The sequence below is a fragment of the Crocodylus porosus genome, unplaced genomic scaffold (assembly GCF_001723895.1).
Source record: "Crocodylus porosus isolate Cpor-Errol unplaced genomic scaffold, CroPor_comp1, whole genome shotgun sequence".
In the NCBI taxonomy this organism is placed as follows: Eukaryota; Metazoa; Chordata; order Crocodylia; family Crocodylidae; genus Crocodylus; species Crocodylus porosus.
This window is the reverse complement of record NW_017728886.1, coordinates 34,456,101-34,480,168: the sequence shown is the minus strand read 5'-3', so window position 1 is coordinate 34,480,168 and position 24,068 is coordinate 34,456,101. Positions and strand designations below refer to the sequence as shown.

Here is a 24,068-nt window from a genome sequence, read left to right as displayed (position 1 = left end):
CCTGCCCCCCCCCAACTCCCCCAGTACCCGCAGTGCTGAGGCAAAAAACCCCGGCACAAAATTGCACTGCTTCTATCTGAGCTGCTGCAAGCGCATGTGCTTGCATATGTGGACGTGCCCTATGAGTGCTTTGACAACTAGCTGATTGTTTAAATCCATATTTTACATAAAGACAGTGCACTCTTCATTCTCCATGCTTTAAAAGAGAAGTCAGCCCTACTCGGAGCTTGAAAGAGAGGCTGTAAGTGCTCCAAGTTCCACACGGTCCTTTCTGAGGCGGAAGAAGTAGGGCCCTGTGAAATTTTGCCCTGTGTTTCGTTTCAAAGCTGTTTCGATGTGTTTTCGATCCTGTGGTGGGGGAGGGTACCCACATGAGCTGGCCCTGCACCCCCTCAGGCTGGCTCCGGTGCAGGGCCTGGGGCATATCAGCTTGTGCAGGGACTGGTGCCGCCTTGATCCTGGGAGGACTGCAGGGCTCTGCCAACTCCTCCCAAACAAAACTCTAAATGAAACACTGTTCCACTGAAACATCGAAACAGACATTGAAGTGGAATGATGCTGTTTTGCACAGCCCTAGGAAGAAGTGATTTCTTGAGGGGACATATCTAAGATGCATCCTGGCCTCACTGGATAGAAACAGACATCACCGTTGACCCACTGTAAAAATGTTTAGGGTGGTACAAAGTGAAAGCAAATAAGAGATCCATACCTTCTGTCACATCACAAATGCTCAAATTTGTGGCAATGACAGAAGATAGTAATAAATTGGGCCACTTCATTGTGACCCACATCTATGTGTTAAGGGTAGGAGAGTAAAGGCAGTCTGAAGGTGCCTTTCCTCTCCAGCCACCTGAGGCACAGGGTCTGTGGGTTTGAGGGGCTTAGTTTTTGCACACCCTGAGAATTCCCAGGCAAATTCCCTCCAGCCTTGGGAGTACCTTCCCTGTTTTCCCTGCCTACCTAGATGCATCCAAGGGATCTTCAGGGACATGTCTGGATAAGCAGAGAAAGTCACTGTTTTGCCCCGACATAGGGCATATGTCTGCAAGCAGGGTTTCCTTCCCCCATGCAGAAGTGATATGTGTGCCAGTAGAATCCCTCTGCAGGGGCATGAGCTATAGATGCAGAGGGAGGGAACCCTATGGGAGTTTATTCCCTCTGTGCTTGCAGACAGGGATAGGGGAAATCCCATACAGAGTGATTTGCCCGCACATGTATCTGCAAGAGGGAAGGAAGGAAACTTCCAAACCCAGGGGCACGTCTGCAAGTGGGAGAAAACCCCAAGTGCGGGTGCCTGCAGATGTCCTTGAGCATGATCAACTGTGGCATGACATATTGTAGCATGGCTGATCACACTCTATAGATAACTTCTGTTTCCAGTTAGTGTTTCCCTAATGGCTACTCTGAGTCCTGTGTCTGTCAATCACATAGTGCTACTTAAAACTCTTGGTGCATTGTTTAGGAAGCTCAGACATCTGACTCAGGACTGTGGGTTCCATTATGCAGACAAGGTGCTTAAAAGATAGGCATTGTAACACTCAGTGTTGCAGTGCGTAAGGCCCTTTGAGATTTGAATTCCAGTGCTTGAGAGGCTAACAATTGAAAAAAAAAAGCTATTATTTGTTGTCCAGTTCCCACTTATTGTGCATGACGACACAGTGCTCACCCCAGACAGTTTGTCTGAGAAGCTTAGCCCTTAGAAGCACAATCTCCAAGAACACAGTGAGCAAACAGAAGCAGATAAAACTTTTGTCACTTACGTAGGTTGATCTGTCCCTAAATATGAAAATGCATTTCTGTGGAGCATGACTGCTTTTTATTTAGATAGTTATTCCACAGACACTTTTCTAATTAGGAGCATATTTTAATATTACCATGAGTACCCCCCATCCTACCCCAGCCTTTTTCTCCCAACCTACACTGGTACTACAACAATGCCATGCTTTCTGTGAGATCTCACAGTGCCATAAAGTTTTTTTTTAAGCTAATGGTTGTGATAACACAATATACTAAATGTGTTAGAAAAAGAAATTTTATTTTGCACCACCTAAAAGAAGACAATTTTTCTGCAGAAGGCATTGGTTGTTCAGTTCTCTGCCTGATTTCAGATAGAAAGCAATTTTTTTCACCATAGTATTGTGGCAAATGAGCTGGAGAAGAGTTTCAGTCAGTTATAAATGATGAAACCCACATTACTGAAAGGGACTTTTTTGCCTAATTCATATATGTAATGCGATAAATATGCATTTATAATTTGATCAAAAGTGTGCTATTTATACTATGATTACATTTATTTGAACTCCGCTGTATTGTTTGCACACCAACAAATTATTTTATTTGAAAATTTGCTGTATTTATTATACTCTGTGATTGAGTATTTGAAGAAATTGCTGAAAATGCAGGTGGGCTGAACTAATGTACTATGCTAGGGATACCTATAGATCTACATCTCTGCAGAAGTTTTGAGGGTTGATTAGCTCATCTTCTTACTGGACAAGTTTTGGTCTCATGTTATCTGCTATTTTGCTGGGTGCCATCTCTCACAGAAAATTTACCCTCACATTTATTAGAGTTTCTTATGCAATTCTTCCAGAACTGGCACTTGTAAGGAATGGCTTCTTGAAGACTTGTATAGAAAATACTTTTCTGTTTTTCAGCCACATGCCAAAAACTGCAGCTTCAGTTAAAGTGCCCGCCACCATTTTGCAGCTGATACATGAGACACAGAGGCTGGCTGGAATGCAACAATAACTATGCTCCAGCAGACTCAATTAATCTATAATTACAAGACGTCAGAGCAGCCTCCCAGCTCATGTACAGGCACCCTTTTATTTCTTAAAGAAAGCTGACTCCAAAGCGAAACTGAGAGAACCTAGGTGCTGAATGGGGACAAGTAGCCAGAAACAAACACAAGACCAGGGAACACTCCTCGTCAGAACATAAGGGCCTGATTCATGTTAGGCACCTCCATCAACCCAGAATCCAGGGCAGTCAAAAAGTACTCAGCTGCTAATGAGTGGTAAAAATGGTGGTGCATAACATCCTAGTGGTACATGATATATTTGCCTTAGCGATGGGGGATTCAAACCCCATCTCAGGAGAATGCATAAGCCACTGGGCTATAGAACAGATGAGATGAGGACAGTGTACAACCACCTTGTTGAAACTCCTGAGGACCATTTTCTGTTCCTAGAGCTGTTTGTTTATTTTACCAGCCCTTGCCACTTGGCTTTACAGATTCAGGATTGTCTTTTGCTTGCTCACTCTTTGACTCACATGACTCTTTCCTTTGTGTTTGCATAGTAGGGATGGAGACTACCCCAGCCAGAACTTTCTGTAGCCTGGAAGTTAGGTTACACTTCTGAAGGTGGGAGATATGTTGGGTTTTAATCATCACAGCTGAGGAGAACCTAACCCATGTCTCCTACACCCCAGGCAAGTGCTTTCCCACTAGATTATTGTGCAAGAGGTCCACACCACCACTACCACATTTCTTCCCCATCTTTTCCAGTGAGAATGACCTTGGGAGCTGCATTTTCTGCTCACCTTAATATCCTCAGTGTCAGTTAAGTATGGTTTGTTTGTGCCTAGCCTAGGTAAACCTTAGGCACTGGTCAACTCTGATCTTGATCACAGTGGAGCACAGGTATGAGTGTTAGATGCTTGAGCTGGATCATTTTGGAGACTGCACAGAAACCTAAGCCTGGGTATGAAGGACTCTCTTTTTTTGGACAAAATGAAGGTGCCTGTTGAAATTAGGCAATTAAGAGGGATTGTAGGTACTGGAGTGGAGTGGTTCTGGATCACTTTTTCTGACCGTGGGCATGTCCAGATGAGTGCAGACACATTTGTAGTGCCACATACCACACAGTCCAGAGTTCTCTTCGTTGCAAGGGCACATTGCGCAAGCATGCACTGCTCTGGGGGGGTTTTGTGGGTTTTTTTTGACCCCCTGCATATCCAGAGGTCAAAAAAATATGGAAAAAAAAATGAAGCAGCACACACTTGGGCAGCATGCGTTGCTAAAAAGTGGAGCTGGGCTGGCTGCTCAGAACTGTGCTGCAATTGCTGGTGAGGCTCTGCCCAGCAGGATTGCCATGGCTGCAGCTCCAGGAGGCCCCCAGGAGCCTAGGTAAGGCTGCTGGGGCCAGCATAGTGCTGGCTCCAGCCTCCCCTATGCCACCCGAGGCAACTTGCTGCATGCCAAAGTGTGTATGGCACAGGGATTCCCCAGGGACAAGAAGTGGTGGTGCAAGGTGCACTGCCGCTACTTGTCCCCAGGGAACCAAATGTCCACACATGTCTGGACGCACCCCTCAATTCCACCCAAGTTTCTTTTAGATGCCTACTTGGCTGACGTCTAGTTATGTTGGTGAAAGGGCCCCAAAAAAGGGAAGGGAAGGTGCTGCAGTTGGCATCGGAAATGCTGTCATTTAATGGGCAGTACAGCCTGAAAAGCAGGTGGTGTTGTTAGAAAAAGGGGATCAGTCAACATGGGTGGAAAAATATGTCAGTTCACTGTCTTTTCAGAGACTCCAATCAGACAGTTTGCTAGACAGTCTCTTGAAAATGTTAAGCTGTCCTCACCCTCTTCCTAGAAACACAAGTTCCAAAGAAAGGGCTTTTTTAACTCTTAAGTGGTATGGTTTACATCTCTCTGCATTTGGTTTTGCTGAGTTTGGGCTATGAAATATAACCTGAAAGTCCAAAGCCATTTTAATGTCATATAATTCTTACTTTCAGGGCAATTTCTGTATCTTGAAGCTACACCAATAGGATTAAGAGGAGAAAAAGCCCATGTGAAAAGCTCCCGATGGAAAGAATCAAGGTCAGATTGTATGATGAGCTTCTGGTACTTCAAATCATCCAAAGCCACAGGAGATATTCACGTTCTCATTAAGGTAGTGATTATATCATCTTTTCCTTCATGGTTGTACTGTCTGTCAATGTGCGTGGACATATTCAAGCTAAGAATGACTGAGCATAACTTCTATTGGATCAGCCAGCAAGAGGTTACTCTCCAATTCTTCTATTGAAACTGCTGCTTAGAGACCAAAGGAAACTAAGCTGTTCATGTTTCTCAAACACAATTTAATACTACATTAAATCTCTCATGATGTACCACATACTGCAATTTCTATTTTATAAAGCCACCTCTTTGTGCATAAATGTACCCTGTAATAGGACTGGGCTCCAGGGCCAGCTGTATAGTTCCTGCCCAGCTTGGTCTCTAAGGGTACTTACACAAGTAACATTTTTCATGCAGTTGAGCCCTTGAAAGCACTCTACAGCTGTGTTGCAACACGCATGGCTGCAGAGCACTTTTGAGGTGGACGATTGTGCGAAAAATTAACCCTCCTCATATAAGGTATTAGATGAAGGTGCTCTGTGTTAGTGTCTTAAGGAACTTGTGTTCCCTAGGTTAACTTTTCACATGATGTGGGCTGGGCTGATGCAGCCCAGTCCCCCCTGAGCTGTTGGGGAAGGGTGGAGGGAGGGGGAGAGCAGCACTGAGATGCCAGCTGGGGTTTGATGCCTTTTCTTGCCATTTTCTTTTTACCATCTTGTACCATCTACACTTTTCCCAGAGCCTGATGAAGGAACTTTGATCCTGAAAGCTTGCAGAAAAGGACAATTTTCTTGCCATTTTCCAGTAGGTCTAATAAAAGGTATCATTTTGGAACCAAGAGTTCTAGTTTTTTGTATGCCAGACCAAATGTCACATCTGTTTGTACTCTTTCTCTGCCCTGACTTAACTTTTAATGTGGCTTTTCCTCTGTATGCATCAACCCATCATTTTTGATACTTTTGGTGTTAGAGGGACAGTTAAGCCATTGACAGATGTTCATTTAAAAGCACAGTAAGATCTAATCTCCAATCCCATCAATCTTACATCCTGCCTGACAATACATGCATGGCAGGATGTCCAGTTTTGTGAGTATGGGTCAGACTCTAATCACTCCCAACTTGCCACTGTAGGGGGTGCCTAGGATCATGATCATGGAACCGCCTATGGTACAGTCCCAGTGAGGCAACAAGCAGCTAATCAGCAACAGCCTCAGGACCGGACAAGAGGTTCCTGATGTGGTCCCAGTGATGTTGACAATCAGCTGATCATTGGCTGGAAGGACCATACCATTACCAGTTTGAAACCTGATGCAGTCCTGATCCAGCCAAAGATCAGTTGATTTCTGGCTGGCTACAGGGACCACAGGAAGGCTTGAACCAGCCTGAGCTGGTCCCAGGAGCCAGCCAACAATCAGCTGATCGTTAGTAGCATCAAGGGTGTACCAGGGATGCCTAGTGCAGTCCCAGTGCTGCTAACAATCAGTTCATCATTGCTTTTCAGGGACACCCCTGGGTTTGAAACTCACTGGAGTCCCATGCTGTTGACAATCAGCTGATTGTCCCCTGGTAGGGAACTGTACTGGGGCTCAAACCCCAGTGCCATCCATACAAAGTAACAATCAGCTGATTTTCAGCAACATTAGGACCATGTGGGGCAGCCCCAGTGCAGTCCTAATGCTGCCAACAATCAGCTGACCAATTCAAGCCACGGTATGGTACCACATCCAGCCAACAATCAGCCGATTGACAACTGGTACAGACTGTACCGGAGCCAGCTGCAGCCCCCAGCGTGTTCCAACCAACCAGATGTTCATTTGAATGTGCTATGAAAACCAGCTGAAAAATTGCTACACATTTTTTTGTGTAAAAAATTTGTGGCTGGTTTCACATTATAGTGCATCATTAATTGCTTGAACATGTGGCCAGGTGTAATTGTGTATTACTGTAACCGTATAGTTTTGATGCGCTAGCATCATTTATCAATTGAATGCATTTAGTAGCCAGTTTGAAGGTGGAGAAAATGGAAAATTCTAGCCATGTTGGCATTCTTCTTTCTAGCTACACAATGAAAATATAATGATATAGTATTAGAAATGGCATTCATCTTCACAAATCGGGGGGGGGGGGAAGGGTGTCATAACACAAACGTAATGAAACCAAAAGTCTAGTCAGCAAAAGCCACCTAGTAATGAGTGCAGACTGACATTCTCCCTGCACCTTAGGTATTATGTCTTGTTTTTGTTTAAGAACAACATAAAACTAAAAAAAGGAAGTTTCCAGTTGAAATGGCAGTTATATACAAAACAAAGGAAGAAGTGGTTCATACTAGGTAAACACACATTCCAGCTGTGTGCATTATAAGCCACTGACAGTGCTTTACTAATTTGGACCTATGTAGTACTAACAATAGGTTGATTTGAGGAAGTTCCCTTTTTTGTATGTATGTGAGTACAGTCAAACTATGGCATAAATTGCCTGGGAAAATCATGGAATCTCCTTCATTTGAGGTTTTCAGGAAGAGAGTAGATAAGCATATGTCTGGGAAGGTTTACAACTAGCTCATGACGCATTTATGCAAGGGGTTGGACTACATGATTATTGAGGTTTCAACTCTGATTCATGTGTTGTACTAGTTAGTAAAATATATATCCTAAACAATTGTTCCATTTATTTGACATCTGCCTGTTGCCTCCTTTTTCTGTAATGTCTTATAATACATATAAAATTCAGGACATAAATTATTTGGGAAACTTCCTACTAAGAAATCAATCAGAGATGTTAATGTACATATTGTCTTAGCTTTTCATTTTAAATTATTCTTGCCCTTAAAAATAATCTGTTAATTCTTTCCCAGATAACCCGGTTATTACAAGAAAGTTTTAAAAGCCTTAAATTAGAACACTTCAACAGACTTTAGCATTGGAAGACATGACCAAGATTAAATCCATCTGAAATTTCAACACGATGGTCTCTTTGGTAGTCATTAGGAGCTCTTCTTTTATAGGATTATTCAAAACGCATATGAGTAAAAGGTGACCAGTCTTCAACCAGATTTTTAGCTTAATGAATCACGAGAGAAATGTATATAGCTATTTCCCAGAAGAGATCAAATCCATAAAGCAAACAGCTAGGTAAAAAGTGGTGGTTCTAACTATTAATAGGTTTTAAAAATTACTCTTCATTGGTAATTCAGTCACAGCTATAAGCAGAAAATATCCTGTTCTTTACAACAAACTAAGGACAACAGTGAATACTTACATCAAATCAGAATTTGTTTTGTATTGCGTTGTCATCATTTTAGGTTATTTAAAGATGTAGCCTATGGCACCTAAATACTATGAGCTCCTTAAAAATGCTTGGTGCCAACGAGTACCCTTAACTAATAATGACTAAGCTTGAGTGAAGAAAATAAAAAATTGTATGATGCATATACAGGTGTTTTATATTCTGGTATCATCACTGATTGCCAGTCACTCTAAGTACACTACAATAAGGAAAATTTGTCTAGAAGCACACTTGGCTATTTATTACTTGTATATTCCATTTGGATTACATACAATGCATTCAAGAGGAAAAGCACAAACAGATTCTTTCATTGACCTACCAGTGGCCCCAGTCCCACTGAAGATACCTATCCGTACAGACTCCTGTATTATACAGAGTCTTGTATTGCCTCTGCAGACCTAAAGCCATTTGAAATAGCATAACTCTAGTATATTTTTAGCATCAATAACTTTTTTTTGGTTCACTCTCTCTCTCTCCTTGAGATCGGGCAGCTGGTGCTCATGAAAAAGAGATATAAACAAATTAAATTACTACCCTTAACAGGAGGTCAAGTAGGTTTGGTAAGTATTAGATTTCTTGTTTTTAGAGTTTGAAATTGTCAGTTATTTTGCATGTGAGCTTGTTGACAGAAGGCAGATGAGTATTATCTAAGTGAAAGAAAATTCCACCCCTTAGGCCTGCTTGATGGCCTTTACCTTTTACTTAATTCTATTTGTTAGGTGCATGCTATTGTTTCTCAGGGGTATTTATCTTGTATTGTTACTGGGCGTGTCTACACATTAACTTTAATGTGCATGGGTGTGTGTAGATGAAATGGAGGCCCTAAATTGAAGTGATGGGTTTTTAAAAGCGCCGCTTCAATTTAGGGCTGATTAAACCCCATGTCATGCACACACCCTGTTGATTTACTTGCCTCTCCGGCGGTGTGGAGAGGGTGAGCTGGCAGTGGGCACAGAGGTCCCTTGGCTGTGGGAGGGGGTGGGGGGACTGGTGCTTCCCTCTGTGGCAGCCCCCGCACCAGGCAGCACCCCGCCCACATGCACCCAGCTCAGGCAGTCCATGGAGGGAAGCACCAGGCCCCTGTGCAGCTCAAGCAGGCAGGCAGGCTTCAGGAGGAAAAAAAGGAAAAAGATCAGGCTTGCAGCTTTTCTTGGGCAGAGCTGCTTTCCTGAGCTGCTGCCAGGCTGCCTGCAGGGTTTCCTGCAGAGGCATGCAGCTGTGTGGAGCCCAGTACTTCGCTCTGCGGCTTTTGGGGGCAGTTTTAGTTTTCTGTGCCCCAAGCCTTTTAAGGGGCATTATGCTGCAGAATTTCCTGCAGTGGCTGGAATTAATGGACAATACACTGCTGAGGCATGTAAATACCAACACCATTAAAGCAGTGCAAAAGCATTTAGCCTGCTTTAAAGTGTTGTGCACACACACACCTCTTGTTTTGTCTGCACATGGTCCATTAGCATATTTTAATGCACATTAAAGCATCACATGAAACCCATGTGCTTTTGCTAATGCTTATTAAAATAGGCTAATGCACTTTTTTCTAGTACCTCACAGTGGAGAATACTAAATTTAATGCACATTTGCAAAGTGCATTAATGAGCATGTAGATAACCTACTTAAATCATACACAGTAAAAACGTTTAAACTTGAACAATTCTTATTAGATATCTCCCAACTCTACCCCAAAGCTTTAAAAAGCCAGAGCTAGCTTTTCTTTGGCCCTATCAAAAAGTGCACTTTGTAGGGATTTTTTTTACCACATTATAGAGCACAAAACTGAATTATGTGTCTGCTCTACAAGTATTTACGATGGTCCAAAACCCATAAAAACCTCTTTCTCTGGGTTTTAACTACCATAAACTACTCCTCTAATTCCCAGTTGACTTAATTCCCATTCAGTATCCTTGTTTTTGTTAAACTGAGTTAAACCCTACAAGCATTGTATAAATGTTCTTTGGCTGTTTTGAAAGCATCCCACTCATCAGCAGAAGTGTGATGGGAGAAGAATGAGGGAAGCAGCAGTCCCAGGGCTGACTGAGAGGGAGGACACAAAAATAACAGTTTCTGCCACTGCTGCCCAGCCATGCCATCCACATGTGAAAGCTGCCTGTGCTCCATAGGCCACTGCCATCAGCGGTTCTGAGCTGCCTTGGTGCACTTCTGCCCTTCAGTGAGTTCAGAGACTCTCTCACAAGGACAAGTTAAAGACAGTCTAAGACAGAGAAATTTTTATAAGGACATTATTAGCCCATTTCCTGTCCTTTGCCAAAGCAATGGGTTAGATGTGGACGTGGGGAAAAAATATTTTACTGATATGACATCACCCTGTTTGACAGAAACTTAATCTGGTCCTTCTATTGCTTTGTTCACACAGATCCATATTCCAATACCATTGTCTGAATTTTTACTTAATTTGTCTTATTTCACATTAGGAATGAGGGCTAATTAGCCAGTACATAGTCTGAGAAGAGCCATACTGGAAATCTTCCTGCTGTTTCTATCTAAACTACAGCACCTGTGCAGCTTACCCTGTTCATTTAAAAAGAGTTACTCCTGTTTTAGAGTTATTTGAATATAACAAAAAACAGGTCAGACTTTGATGTTCCCAGGCAGAATGAAGTTGATTTCTGTTAGCATAAGTTGAATTTATGCATCTTCTGGAAGCTAAAATTATTACCTCTCACATTCCTGAAGTGGTATCCTAAATAGTGCTGTCCATACCACAACTATTGTAGGATCACTTTATAGAGAACCTTATGTACTGCTGTCAGGCATGAGGCTTAATGTTAAGGCTAATAGTTAAAGCAGCAAATTTCAGTAATAATTTCTCTGATGGTGTTGGGTTTTGTTTCAAACCTTAGTACCATTGTTGTTATAAAACTGTGCACAGCATAACAACACTATACACAAAGTGACCCAGAAGGAGAGTTAAAATAGTTTTAGAAACACTGTGCGCTAAAAATCTATATACTCATCATTTATGCAAATGAAAGGCATTGACAGTGGATCTGTATAAGGAGACTGCATTTTCTAACTGTCTATCCATGTATATTGACACAGTGCAATGCTCAGCTGCAGTTCAGAACCATAATGAGCAAATAGATTACTACTAACCTGAAATCTGATGCCACTGATCAGAAACTCACTACTGCATTCAGACATTCAGATATTTCTATATTGATCTGTGGGTGGTCGCAGCAGAATTGGAAAAAATGAAAGAGATATTTTGAACCTTAACATGTGGCAGAAAAATCTGGCATATATATATTTCCTATTCAGTACCCAAATATTGGGTGGTTTTGAACCAGGGAAAAGAAAGGCCCATCACATCTTCTTAACAGAATTGGACAAGCATTTTTGGAGGAAGGGAAACCATAAATCTCATCTTTCTACTGAACCTTGAATATTTTTTTGCTAGGGACGCTTAAGTTATTTTTCTCATAAGGAGGAACAAAACTTGGCACCGGTGTGAAAGAGCAGCTACAGATCAAAGACTAAAAAGCAAATCCATTTGCTACATTGGGTTTCCATGGGCCAAATGTTAATTGCACTGAGAATAAACACTTCAGTTGAAAGGTTAATTTAGGGTCTGAACAAGGTGTTTGGGGGCCTCTTGGATAAACTTGGATCAGGTACCTTAAGAGTGATATAAAGATGTGGACAGTAGGTATAAATAGCCGTTAGCTGCTACCTCCGTTCACTATGACAAGGGTCAATAAATACAGTATCTGATTAAGAATTTTCAGGGGACCTTACTCTGAAATTTGTCACAGTGAATTAATTCTATCCAGTCATAAATGAACAAAGACATAATGACATTTAGGAGGAAGAGAAATCCCAGCCAGATCATGGCAGCCTAAACAGAGATAGCCCCACAGACAGTTCCACAGCTTCAAACTAGCTCATCCAGTGGATTAGTCAGGCATATGGCCAGCTGGAGCCAGCAGCTAGAGTCCTGCAACCACTAATGGATTACTATTGCAGAACTTGTCACCTGGATGCTACAGCTCATCAAATGTCATAAACTGTCACAGCTGTTGATTTTTCAGCTAGCATAAGGCAGGGAGGAGAGGAGAAAAGAAATCACACACAAATGTACAGCTAAGTTGGCTTCACAGCCTAGGTATAGATGACCTATAGTCCTTTTAAAATTCCCTACATACAACAATAATGTCAGCATACTGAAATGTGAAGAGTGGGAAACTGCAGATGCCAATAGATTTATTTGGACAGCTGTATTTTTCGCTTCTATCCAATTAGTTTTAAATGCAACTGTCACAATCAATATCACTGACCCTCATATTCTTTAGCTTCTTCCCAGGTCAGTGTATAGTTTGAGGAAACTACTTATTGTGCTTACCAACTTAAAATAAACTATGCATTCCCATGACGGCACTCATCTCAGGATGCATAAAAAAATGATCAAATATATACATTAGCATATAAATTGTCAGCCTCCTCAGGCCCTGGATTCCTTCCTAGAACTATATTTGGGCTCTATTAAATTGGAGAACAGAAAAAAATGAATTTTCAAAGAGGTCTGTGAGATGTTTTCTTTAAAGGGAGCTGATGGTGAAAATAATAAGGAACAGGTTGAAATTATGTAGATAAGAGTTTTTGGTCCTTCTTTGAGATAAGTAACTTGCCAACTAGATTTTTAAAGAATCTAGAACACAAGTGTGTGTGTATATGTATGTATGTATTATATATATATTTTGCCAGCAGTTCCTTGCACATTAAGTTTCAAAGGTCAGCATGTTACATTTTTATATTGGTTTTTCACTTAACACCTTAGTATTTTAGTCATCTAAAATCGTGCCAAGTAGTTGGGCTTCATTAGTTCATTAAAATATTGTTGACTGGAAAAATCTCCTTTTGTTCCCTCAGGAGTGCCTGGTTAATATAACACCACAAGTAAGGGCCCAGTGCTTGCACCTAATTTATAGCATGTAGTACAGTACTCCCCAAAGGTTTTCCCACTGGTTAGCTGCCATTTATACCAGAGGTCCCATTTCAGTCAGTGAAATAAGTTATGCCAGTGACTGTTAACTAGTGAAATTAAGTGATTGATTATCTGATCCCAAATACCTTAAAATAAAGTCAGTATGGCTAATTTGCAAAAGTATGTATACTATATGTACTGCTCAAATACAGGAGTGTGGGAGATTTTGCTTTCATAGGAGCCTTGTTAGACCTCCATGGGAAGCAATCAGGATTACATGATCAAATGTTCTGATTTAAAACACAGCAGCAAAAGCCACATACAGCTGGTTCAATTTGCATGTAATGGACATTGATTCCCCTGGAGTTATGCCAAGGATGAATTTGATCCAATGGGCATCTTTACACATGCTCCGGGGCAGAGGTGGGAGGTGCTTTAATTAGATTGGCTCTTACGAGTCAGTCTAATAAAAGCACCTGCAGCATTTTGAGTATTCCGCATCCCAAGCTTCAAAATGGAGATGGGAGTACTGTAACTAAAGCTTGTCAAATGATCTTTAGTTCAAGTGTCCCCACCACCATTTTGAAGTGCAGAAACACCGACTACACAAGATGCTGAGGCTGCTGGAGCATGCTGCTGGAGCACACTCCAGCAGACTTGATTAACCAAGTCTGCTCTGACACACTGTAATTATAGCATGTTGGAGCAGGCATCCTGCACATCTACAGGCACCCAATGATTCTAGTTCATTGTTACTGGATCTCCTAATAAATTGAGGCTGAAGCAATGATTAGAAGTCAGAAGTAATGAAAGAATATTCTATCTTTCCAAATTAGTTTACAGAATAACAAGAGAGAAAGCAATATAACTGGCTTGAGCTGTCATCATTTAGAGTATTGCATTATTCAAATGAGTAAGTTAGGAAATTATTATCACCTCCATACCTGGGAATTACTGGAAGCATAGTTCATTGGGTTCTTAAATTGCAACTAAATGTAAACATTCATTCAAAACAGTTTAGTGACCTAGAATAATCAATTGTGCAAGTGCATGAAAAAAAACAAATTACACTTTTGCAGAAAGGTAGGAGAGCCATTACTGTACTTCAGAATCTTGTTTCTGATGTTAAAATAGGAAGACATTGATTGATCAATGGATTTATAATTTTAAAAAACAGCATTGTTTGTTAGAAACCAATAGAAAACTATGTATAATGGACATTTCATCACCTTGGCCTGAGTTCTTTGAGAACATGACCAACTTTTAGAGAATGCAAAAGATTGACCTGATCAAAATTCTCAGGACAGTGTCTCATTTTCAAGAATGAGATCTCAGTTTTAAAAAAAAAATGAAAAGTATCTATTTTCAAGGACTTCAGATTAACCTCAGCAAGAATGGAGAAAGATGATAGGTCTACTTACGTCCTTCCTTGCTTTTGTGTTTCCTTTGTTGTCACTTTCCTCTTCCTACTTGGTCACATTTTAAGAAAAATCTCATCTCACTGTCAACTTAGACCTCACTGAACAGTAACACCAGCAAAACCCCAGCAAATACTGATGTAGCACTGAAATCCAATAGTAATTGATTTACTAATGTTATCATCCTTTGGCACATATTTTTGAGAAATAGTTTATATTTTTCAGTGTCCCAGATTTGATCCATTTCATGGAATTTGTCTTTGATTAGGTAGAAAGTGGGGTATATTGATAACTTATAAAATAACCAAAGTAGATATATATCTACGCTGGTTTTATATAGCTATCGGGGTGGGTGAAATGAGCCATACTAGATTCAGATTTGGCCTGAATCAGTGATTTAATTAGTTTATTTGGGTCACTGTCCCTGATTTGATTTTGCTGAATCTGAAGATTCAATGTTGACTTGGAGAATCAGCCATTTGGCCATAGACACAGCTTTAAATGTTTTTTATACATACCTTGAGGTTTTTCTACATACCAGGCATGGCTCATGAACACTGCCATGGTGGGGCAGATGGAGCATCCCACAAGAGGGGGGAGGCCGCATGCTCAGCAGTGGACTGGAAATATTTCCAGTCCATGTCCGGGTCCCCCACTGAGTATGCAGGGCTCCCCCCCCGCATCCCCCCAGCTCGGCGATAGGCCGCAGGGGGACCTGATGCCCCCCCAGACCCAGAAGGCACCAGTCACCAAGCTGTGGAGGGTGGGCCCCCAGTGCATTCCTGGGCAGACCAGGAAGTGGACCAGAAGTGCTTCTTGTCCACTTTGAGGTCTGCTGCTGAGTGTGCTGGGTACCCGCCCCTGCGTTCCTGTGGGATGCTCCATCTGCACGACCATCTCAGCTTTCACAAGCTACCTGGTACCTTGAAGTATGTAGAAAAAACATTTAAAGTTGAGTCTATGTCTGAATCGTCGAATCCTTCTGAATTGATTTGGAGGATTCCAGTTCAATTCGGAGTGATTAAAGGTTCTCCTGATTCACTTCAGATTCGGAAATTCAGCCACCGAATCCAGTAGAATCTCTGCTGAATCGAATCACTGACCAAAGCATCACACAGCCCTAATAGATATATATCAGTATAGATACAGATATATAGATACACACACATAACACAGCCTTTTCTGAGCTAAATCTTGCCTACACACACACACTTTAGTTAATATATACAGTTTAACTCTACCCTGCCTTCTACTTCACTTTAAGACTAATACAATTAAATAGATATCTCTGATTAGGTGACAGGCTTAGTATCAGAGAAAATTAGGGTTGGAAGGGACCTCAGAAGGTCATGTAGTTCAACCCCCTGCTCAAAGAAGATCAGCCCCAATCATCCCAGCCAAGGAAGACATCATCTAACCAGGTCTTAAAAACCTCCAAAGATGGAGAGCCCACAACCTCTCTGGATACCCTGTTCCAATGCTTTACTACCCTCCTAGTAAGAAAGTTTTTCCTAATCTCTTACTTAAGCTTCCCTTGCTGCAACTTGAGACCATTGCTCCTTTGTCTGTTATCTGCCATGGTTGAAAACAGCCTATCTCCATCTTTTTTGTAACCACCCTTCAAATAGTTGAAGGCTGCTATTAAATTCCCCCTCAGGCTTCTCTTCTCCAGACTAACTAAGCCCAGTTCCCTCAGTCTCTTCTTGAGAGTCACGTGCCCCAACCTGCTAAACATTTTTGTTACCCTTCAATTTGTCCACATCCTTTCTGTAGTGAGGTGCCCAAAACTGGACCCAGTACCCCAGATGTGGCCTTGCCATTGTTGAATAGAGGGGGGAAAAAAAATCACTTCACTTAATCTGCTGGCAGTGCTTCTACTAATGCAACCCAGTATCCTGTTAGCCTTTTTGACAGCAAGGGGACACTATCGTCTCATATTCATATTATTGTCCACTACAACACCTAGGTCCTTTTCTTCAAAGCTGCTGCTTAGTCAGTCAGTCCCCAACCTAAGTGCAGGACTTTGCATTTGTCCTTATTGAACCTCATGAGATTTCTTTTGGTCCAGTCCTCCAATTTGTCTAGGTTTCTGAATCCTAACCGTACCCTATCCTCCAGTGTACCTACTACTCTCCCCAGCTTAGTTCATTTGCAAACTTGCTGAGGCTTAACTCCATCCCATCTTCCAGGTCATTGATGAAGATACTGAACAAAACTGGCTCCAGGACCCACCCCCTGGGGCACTCCACTTGATATCGGCTGCCAGCTAGACATTGAGCCATTGATTACTACAGTCTGAGCTCGATGATCAAGCCAGTTTTCTACCCACTTTACAGTCTATTCCTCTAGTCCATACTTCATTAGCATGCTTGCAAGGATATTGTCAGAGACTGTATTGAAAGCTTTACTAAAATCAAGATATAACATGTCCACTGCTCTCCCTGCATCCATAGAACCACTCATCTCATCATAGAAAGCAGTCAAATAGGTCTGGCATGACTTGCCCTTGGTAAATCCATGCTGAGTGTTCCTAATAACCAGGAATCTTGGTTTTCTCTGTTTAAAAATCCCAGATTCTCTGATATAAAATAATCCAAAAATCTCTGATTTAAAAACCCAAAATCTGTGGTTTTCCATGATTAAAATGAAATGCCACTAATTTGTGTGTGTGCGCGTGCGTGCGCATGTGTGTGTAGAGAGAGAGAGGAGAGGTATCACTTGAACACATTATTTTATTTTTATATTTACAATTATAAAGCAGTGTGAAAGCCTACCACTGCCTTAATCATTATAATAAAATAAATTCTAAATAACTGTATATGTTGGCATTTGATTTTGGTTTTTTTCATGGAAAAATCAGAGCACCCTCTGTTCCCTTCACTTACCAAGATGTGGCTCCAGCTATGACTGAGGCCCCTCGCTAGCCTCAACCCCTCCCCCCTCGCTTTGTGGCGCTGAGCAGCCCTGATATGCTGGCACCCTGCCCTTGCTTATACTATTGCCTGTCACTCCCAAGCCACAAACCCCTCAGCCCTGCTGGTGCCCCTCACTCCCAGCCTGCTTCTCCCCACCCCCTCATCACTTCTGGTGCCCCTAACTCCTCACATGCACCCCCTATCCCTGCTGGTGCCTCTCGTTCTAGCCCTCTGCCCCCACCAGCCCTACCAGTGGGGGCCCCCAGCTGTAAGGGGTACAGAAGAAGGGCTAAGGTCCACAGCCCCCTATGGCCCTCCCAGAAGTGCCTGAATCCCAATTGCTATGTGCAGGAGGCAGCAGCTGCTGCAGCCAGAGCAGAGTGCAGAGTCTGCCCTCCTTGGTAGCATGGCCAGGGTGGAGCGCAGCTGGAGCCCATGGGGTGCAGGGGCAGACGGAGGATGCACCATTCTGTTGCCCTCCTGCCAGGGGCCTCCATGACCCAGCATGCAGGACCTATTGCAGGAGGGTGTAGCCAGGCAGGGAGGCTCAGTGCTGCTGCCACTGCCGCCACCACCACCAGAGGTGTCATGCCAGTCACATAACCATGATGAGGTGGCCCTGCCAACCTGGCAGCAATGGGGCTGGTGGCAGCATGGAATTGTGTCCCCTTGCTGCTGCCAGGCAGGCAGGGGGTAGCACAGCTAGTGTGAGGCTCCCAGTGGTGGCAGAATTGAGTTTCCCTACCCTATGCCACCCTCTCATGCTGGGGCCCACTTGCTGGGCCATAGAGGCATCCAGGCTGCAGCCCCATGCCCTATTGTGAGTAGACAAATGTACAAGGGAATGTGCCCCCCCCCATGCACTCCCAATGTGTTGCGGGGAGCTGGTCCACCACCAGCCCCCCATAGCTCCCTCCTGCCCCTCAGCTGCACCTCATGGCCACATATTCCCACCCCAGCCCTGGGGTCACCCCTGGCTGGGCAGCAAACTCAGCCATCAGCCCTGTCCCACTCTCTTCCTCACTGTAGCTGCCATCACCTCAGTCTGCCCCCCCGCCAATCTCAACCCACATTGCTTATGCACCGCCCTGTCTTCTTGTGTCTTCTATATCCCACCCTGCAGACTTACTAGTGGGAGCTGCTCTCCACCACTGCCTGGCACATGCATGTGGTGCCTTCTATGTCACTTTAAAGGAAAAAAAAAAATCAGTGTTTTATCATGTTTTTCTATGGCAAACAGAAAACCCAGATCTCTGCCAATCACCAACTTCTCCAAGTGCTTAGAAATGGATTCCTTGTAGACCTGCTCCATGATTTTTTCCAGGGACTGAGGTGATGCTGACCAGTCTGTAGTTCCCTGGATGCTCCTTCTTCTCCTCTTCTTTCCTTTAAAGACTGACACTATATTTGCCCTTTTCCTATCGTCTGGAATCACTCCCAATGGCCATGAGTTTTCAGAAGTAATGGATAACAGCTTTGCAATCACATCAGCCTCAGCACCTTTGGGTGAATCACATCCAGTTCATGGGCCAGGAGTAGAGTGCCAAGGGGGAATTTCATAGCAGCCTTCAACTACCTGAAGGGTTGTTCCAAAAAGGATTGAACTTGACTGTAATTTTCTATGATTCTACTACATTCCCCACCAATTCCTCCCTATTTGTGAGCAGCGGGTCAGGAAAAGCATAGCTTATATAGTTTCTCTCTCCAAAACTTGCACCAGGAAGATGTCCCCAACACTCTCCTAAAACTTCGTAGATTGCCCGTGCACTGCTATATTGCTCTCCTACCAGATGTCAGGGTGATTGAAGTCCCATGAGAACCAGGGCCTGTGATCAGGAAACTTCTGGTAGCTGTTTGAAGAAAGCCTTATCCACCTTATCTTCCTGGTCTGGTGGTCTATAGCAGACACCCACCATGACATCACCTCTGTTGCTCTCCCTTCTGACCCTAACCCAGATATTTTCAACAGGCCTATCTCTAGCTTCATAATGGAGCTCTGAGCAATCATACAGCTTTTTTACATAAAGTACAACTCCTCCTCCTCTTCTCCCCTGTCTGTTCTTCCTGCACAATTTATACCCGTCTATGACAATGGTCCAGTCATATGAGCAGTCCCACCAAGTCTGTTATTCCAATCACATCATCATTATGGGAGTGTGTAAGGACTTCCAATTATTCTTCTTGCTTGTTTCTAAGGCTCCATGCATTTGTGTACAGACACCCAAGGTAACAAGCTGATTGCTTTACTTTCATAGGAAGAATGACAAGGCTTCCCCTATTGCCCCTCCTGCATGTGTTTCCTCTAGGTCATCCATTTCCCCGCTTTCCTTGGGGTTTTGGTCTCCATCCCCCTGAGAACATAATTTAAATCCCTCCTCACTAGGTTAGTGAACGTGCCTGAGAAGATGCTCTTCCCTGTCTTTGTCAGGTGGATTCCATCTCTTCCTAGCAATCCTTTTTCTTGTTACAACATCCCATGGTCAAATAGCCAAAGTCATGCTGGTGAAATCATCTACACATTGATGTGTCTGCACCTGCCTGGGCCCTTCCCCTTGACTAGAAGGATCAAGGAGAACAACACTTGAGCCCCTGTCCACTTCACCCTTGCACCCAGAGCCCTGTAGTCACTTTTGATCTGCCCAGAGTCCCCCCTGCCAGTACCATTGGTGCTCACATTGATGAACAGCATGGAGTGGTAGAGGTCTGGATGAGTCTTGGTAATTCATTCATGACACCTCAGATCTTGGCTCTGGGCAAGCAGCAGATCTCCTGGGACAACAGGTCAGGCTCACAGATGGATGCCTCCATTTCCTATAGAAGGGAATCTCCAATGACCACCACCTATTGCTTCATCTTGAAGGCAGTGGGCTCACTCCTCCCAACTTTGGGGAGGCCTGGTCTATCCTCTTCCACCAGTGGAACATGCACCATATCTTTTCTTCTGCCAAAGGTCACAATCTTTCAGCTTCTACCTTTCTGGGAGTCCATGTACTTTTCCTTCTCTAGTGCGGCCTCTGGCAATCCTTTCTTTTTAGTCCTAGAGGTCTCCTTCAACATTAAATTGATTAAATCCTTATGGCAGAGGAGGATTTTCCTGCTACCTCGTCCTGTAGCTCTCTTTCTTGCTTCCTGATGGACACCAGAAGGCACCACTCACATTGCAGGCACCTCCCACCTGGCTGTCACTGGAAGGAACCTGAAAACTGCAGTCTCCACAGTGTCAAAGTAGGACCTGGGAAGAAGCATCTATGGTGAGCTGTCCTGTCAGGACAGACACCTCACAGGTGCAACCAGAGGAAGAGCTGGCAGTGGCAGTGGCAGTGGCTCTGGCATTGCAACATCCTCCAGCCATTTCTTTAGGACTCTCTTCCTTCCCCTCTTTCCAAGCAGACCTATGAAACTCCTCCATAAGCTGGCCTGTTCACTGCTTCTGGGTCCCAAAAGATTCCCTTTTCCCTCCTTCCACTCACCAAGCTTACAGAGAAGAAAAGTGAGAGCATTTCCAGGGAATTCCCTAATAAACTCTCCATTCAGGACACTAGTTAAGTGACGGACTTAAGTATTGGTCTAACTGATAACTTTTAGCTCGTTACACTAAATATATGTAGATTAGCTACTCTTAATTAAAGTAAGAGCTTACCTTAAACGCTCCCCTGCAAGGAAGGTGGTGGCAGATTGACTTATGAACTGCTTCTAAACTACTCTGTTTGCTGACCCTGTTCGAGTGCTCCCTGGTCACTCAGGGAGTCTCCTTTTATACCCTGCCCCCTTGTTAGGGCTTTTCTCAGGCACAGGCAGCAATCACCCAGCAATCACTTAGCTAATAGCACTCCCCAGGGCTCAGAGCACATGCCCAAAACACACAGCTCATCAAACAAACACTCAGCAAGCCAAATACACAGGCAGCCCTGGCTCACTTAGCTTCCTGGACCAAGATGTGGTGCCTGGTGTCTGGCTCCTCTTCCTCTTCCTTCTCTTGCTCCCAGTGGACTACTTGCAAACTTCCCTCTTTGCTGTCCCTGTTCACTCACAAATAAACCCAAGTGTGTTTAAAACTATCTATATTAAACAAAAAACAAATCATAGCATAAAGATTCCAGTTCCAGTTAGTATCAAGAGTTGAGAAAAATACCTTATATCTCACTTTGAAGATAGCCTTTTCATATTGATGCTTATGCTTAAGATGTTAATTTCCTCAGCTTTTCATTACTCAGTGTTGTACTTTTTAAAGTTTCTAATACTCAGTTTTTCTTTTCCTCCAACAAACAAGAGCAACCCAATCCTTCATTACACAAGATAAATGCATTAGAGAAAGGGAAATTATAGTCTGCATGGTTGTAATCCTGGGTGAATAGGACATTTTGTCCCTACAAGCATTAGAATGATTACAAGCCTGCTTGTGTTCCCAATCCCTGCATCCACTTCTCTTGGCAGTTTAAAAATTGCACTTCCATCACTCCTTTGTTTTCTTGTTGACACTAATGGCCTTTTTACACCTTACACTATAAGCTGCACAAATGTTAATTGGCTTTAGTGTTGTTCCACTTAGTGGAGCAGTCACAAGTTATGGTGAAAAAACATCTCTGACTGTCCTTCACTTGTACAGCTGTGACTTGCCACTAGAGGTTGCTGAGCAGGGGCAGGACTCGGAGCCCCACATAGCCTCAGGTGGAGGTGGTGCCCCATAATGTTCCTTGTGTTTTTCTGTGATTAAAAACTCTTTGAGTCCCCTAAATCTGATCCCTTTCAATCTTGGGGGTACGAGGTGATGGGAGTATCCATGGCAACCCCAGGTGATACCAGGACATAATGCTTGCAGGGGATGGAGAGCCTGTGGCTGGCAGTGGAGTTGGGGGGGGTGTTGCTGGCCATGGGGGGGACCACACAGGCACTCCAGGGCTGTGGCACTCTCTCTGCCCAGAGGAAGCAGGAGCTGGGCCAAGTGGTGCCGCCCCAGGCATATCAGGCAGAGGGAGCACTGCAGCCCTGGAATGCCCAGCAGATTCAGTGCCTTGAGCTGCTGCCCAGACCAGCTTGCTGTTCTTGCCAGGCAGAGCAAGTGCCACAGCGCTGGAGCATTTTAGATACTGAAAGACTTCCACTTGGGTAGATAGCTGTGGGGAGTGGCCACATCTTAATGGAACAGGAGCAAGGTTATACAGATTAGAGATAATTTTGCCTTGAAATGGTGTAACTTTGAGACAAATAATGTGTGCTTTAAACTACGTAAGTGTTAACTTGCAGCCAATCCTGGGGTTAGGAGCTCCGGAACCCCCCTAAAAGTACTATGTAGCAAGGCCCCAAAAGCAATCTTCCAGGACGTCTAGTATTCCCTTTCCCTTCCTGGTAGTTCCTCCTCTTGGCTCTTCTTTGTGAGTTCTGCATCTTTCCTTTGTTTGGAATCTGACTATTCTCTAAAAAAGCAGTATTTAGATTGCAGATACTTGAAGTGATTCAGATTTGTCCATGAAGCCACAGGGATCAATTCCATCATTCCTACCCTTGGGCTACATTCTCTGACAGTGCATGCACAAATTCTTTTTACTAGGAAAAAAGAGTAGAAATGACTGGAAGCTGAAACCATGACACAGAAATGGTCATATCAGATTCTCTAATTTTATACACTCAGTAATTTGTAGCAGTGATTTGGAATAGGAAAGGGAAGCAATATACACAGTTGCCCTAGACATACTTGGTCAAAAAGACTGTTACTCAGATGAAGTGAAGGTATATTTAGAGGTCTCCACTCCATATTCCTAACAAGCACTATGACCAGTCCATACCTCCACTCCAGTCCCATTAAGTGTGGGAGACAGCATAGCTGTCAAGTGACAAGTCCTAAACAGGCTTGATCATCCATACCCAATAATAGACGTTGTCCTTGCCTCCAGTAACCTTTTCATTACCTTGACTCATGCAAGAGTTTGCACAAAAATCTCTTCCTATGTCAAAATAGAGTTTAGTCTCAGGGAAGGCAACATTCCTGCCTTTCTAGGTTTCTTAGAGGATAGCTTGGACATGGGTCTGAATTTTCCTCCTATGTGTCAGCGTCACCTTTCAGTATTAAGCAGTGTCATGAATATAGGTTTAAAAATGTAATTGGGGTGTAAAATTAGACCTTGTGTTAAAGCACTTTTTGCTGAAACCTATCAGTATTATCATTTCCCATTTGGTTGGGACAAGATTTCGTTGCTGAAATGTCTGACATATAGGCTGTGATACTCTGCTGTTTTACTACTAGTTAACATTTACTGTCTCCAGATTTTCCAAAGATATTTCATAAGTAAGAGATTTAAAAAAAAGAGGGGTGAGGGGAAGGAAACAACGTGTTCCCGCAAGTTGTTATTCCTGGACAATAAGCTTCCAAGTAAAATTAACCGGATTGATTCTGATCTCATTTATATCAGATTTTTCTTACTAATGTGCCTCCATTATCTTCAGTAGATTTACTCCTGAGTTACGCTGACATCAGAATCGGGTCTCAATTGTTTACTTCTATGTCAAGAGACAAACTTACCTATTTTTGTGAATGTGTATATTAAAAATTGGACACAAAAATTAGAAACAAACATTGTTTCTCTTCCTCCTTATGATAGATATACAGGCAATCATTGTGCCCAAATGCAAGTGCAATTGAATGATAGTTTCTTGCTATCCAGTTGC

General features: G+C 43.2%; 1 protein-coding gene across 1 annotated transcript in view; it reads left to right on the top strand.

The window, feature by feature from the left end:
- Positions 1–24,068, top strand: part of MALRD1 (MAM and LDL receptor class A domain containing 1) — a 433,259-nt gene that overhangs the window by 206,678 nt on the left and 202,513 nt on the right. Inside the window, exon 20 of the mRNA XM_019529906.1 lies at positions 4,744–4,901. Within this exon, the coding sequence (XP_019385451.1) occupies positions 4,744–4,901 (158 nt within the window). The remainder of the gene's footprint in view (positions 1–4,743; positions 4,902–24,068) is intronic.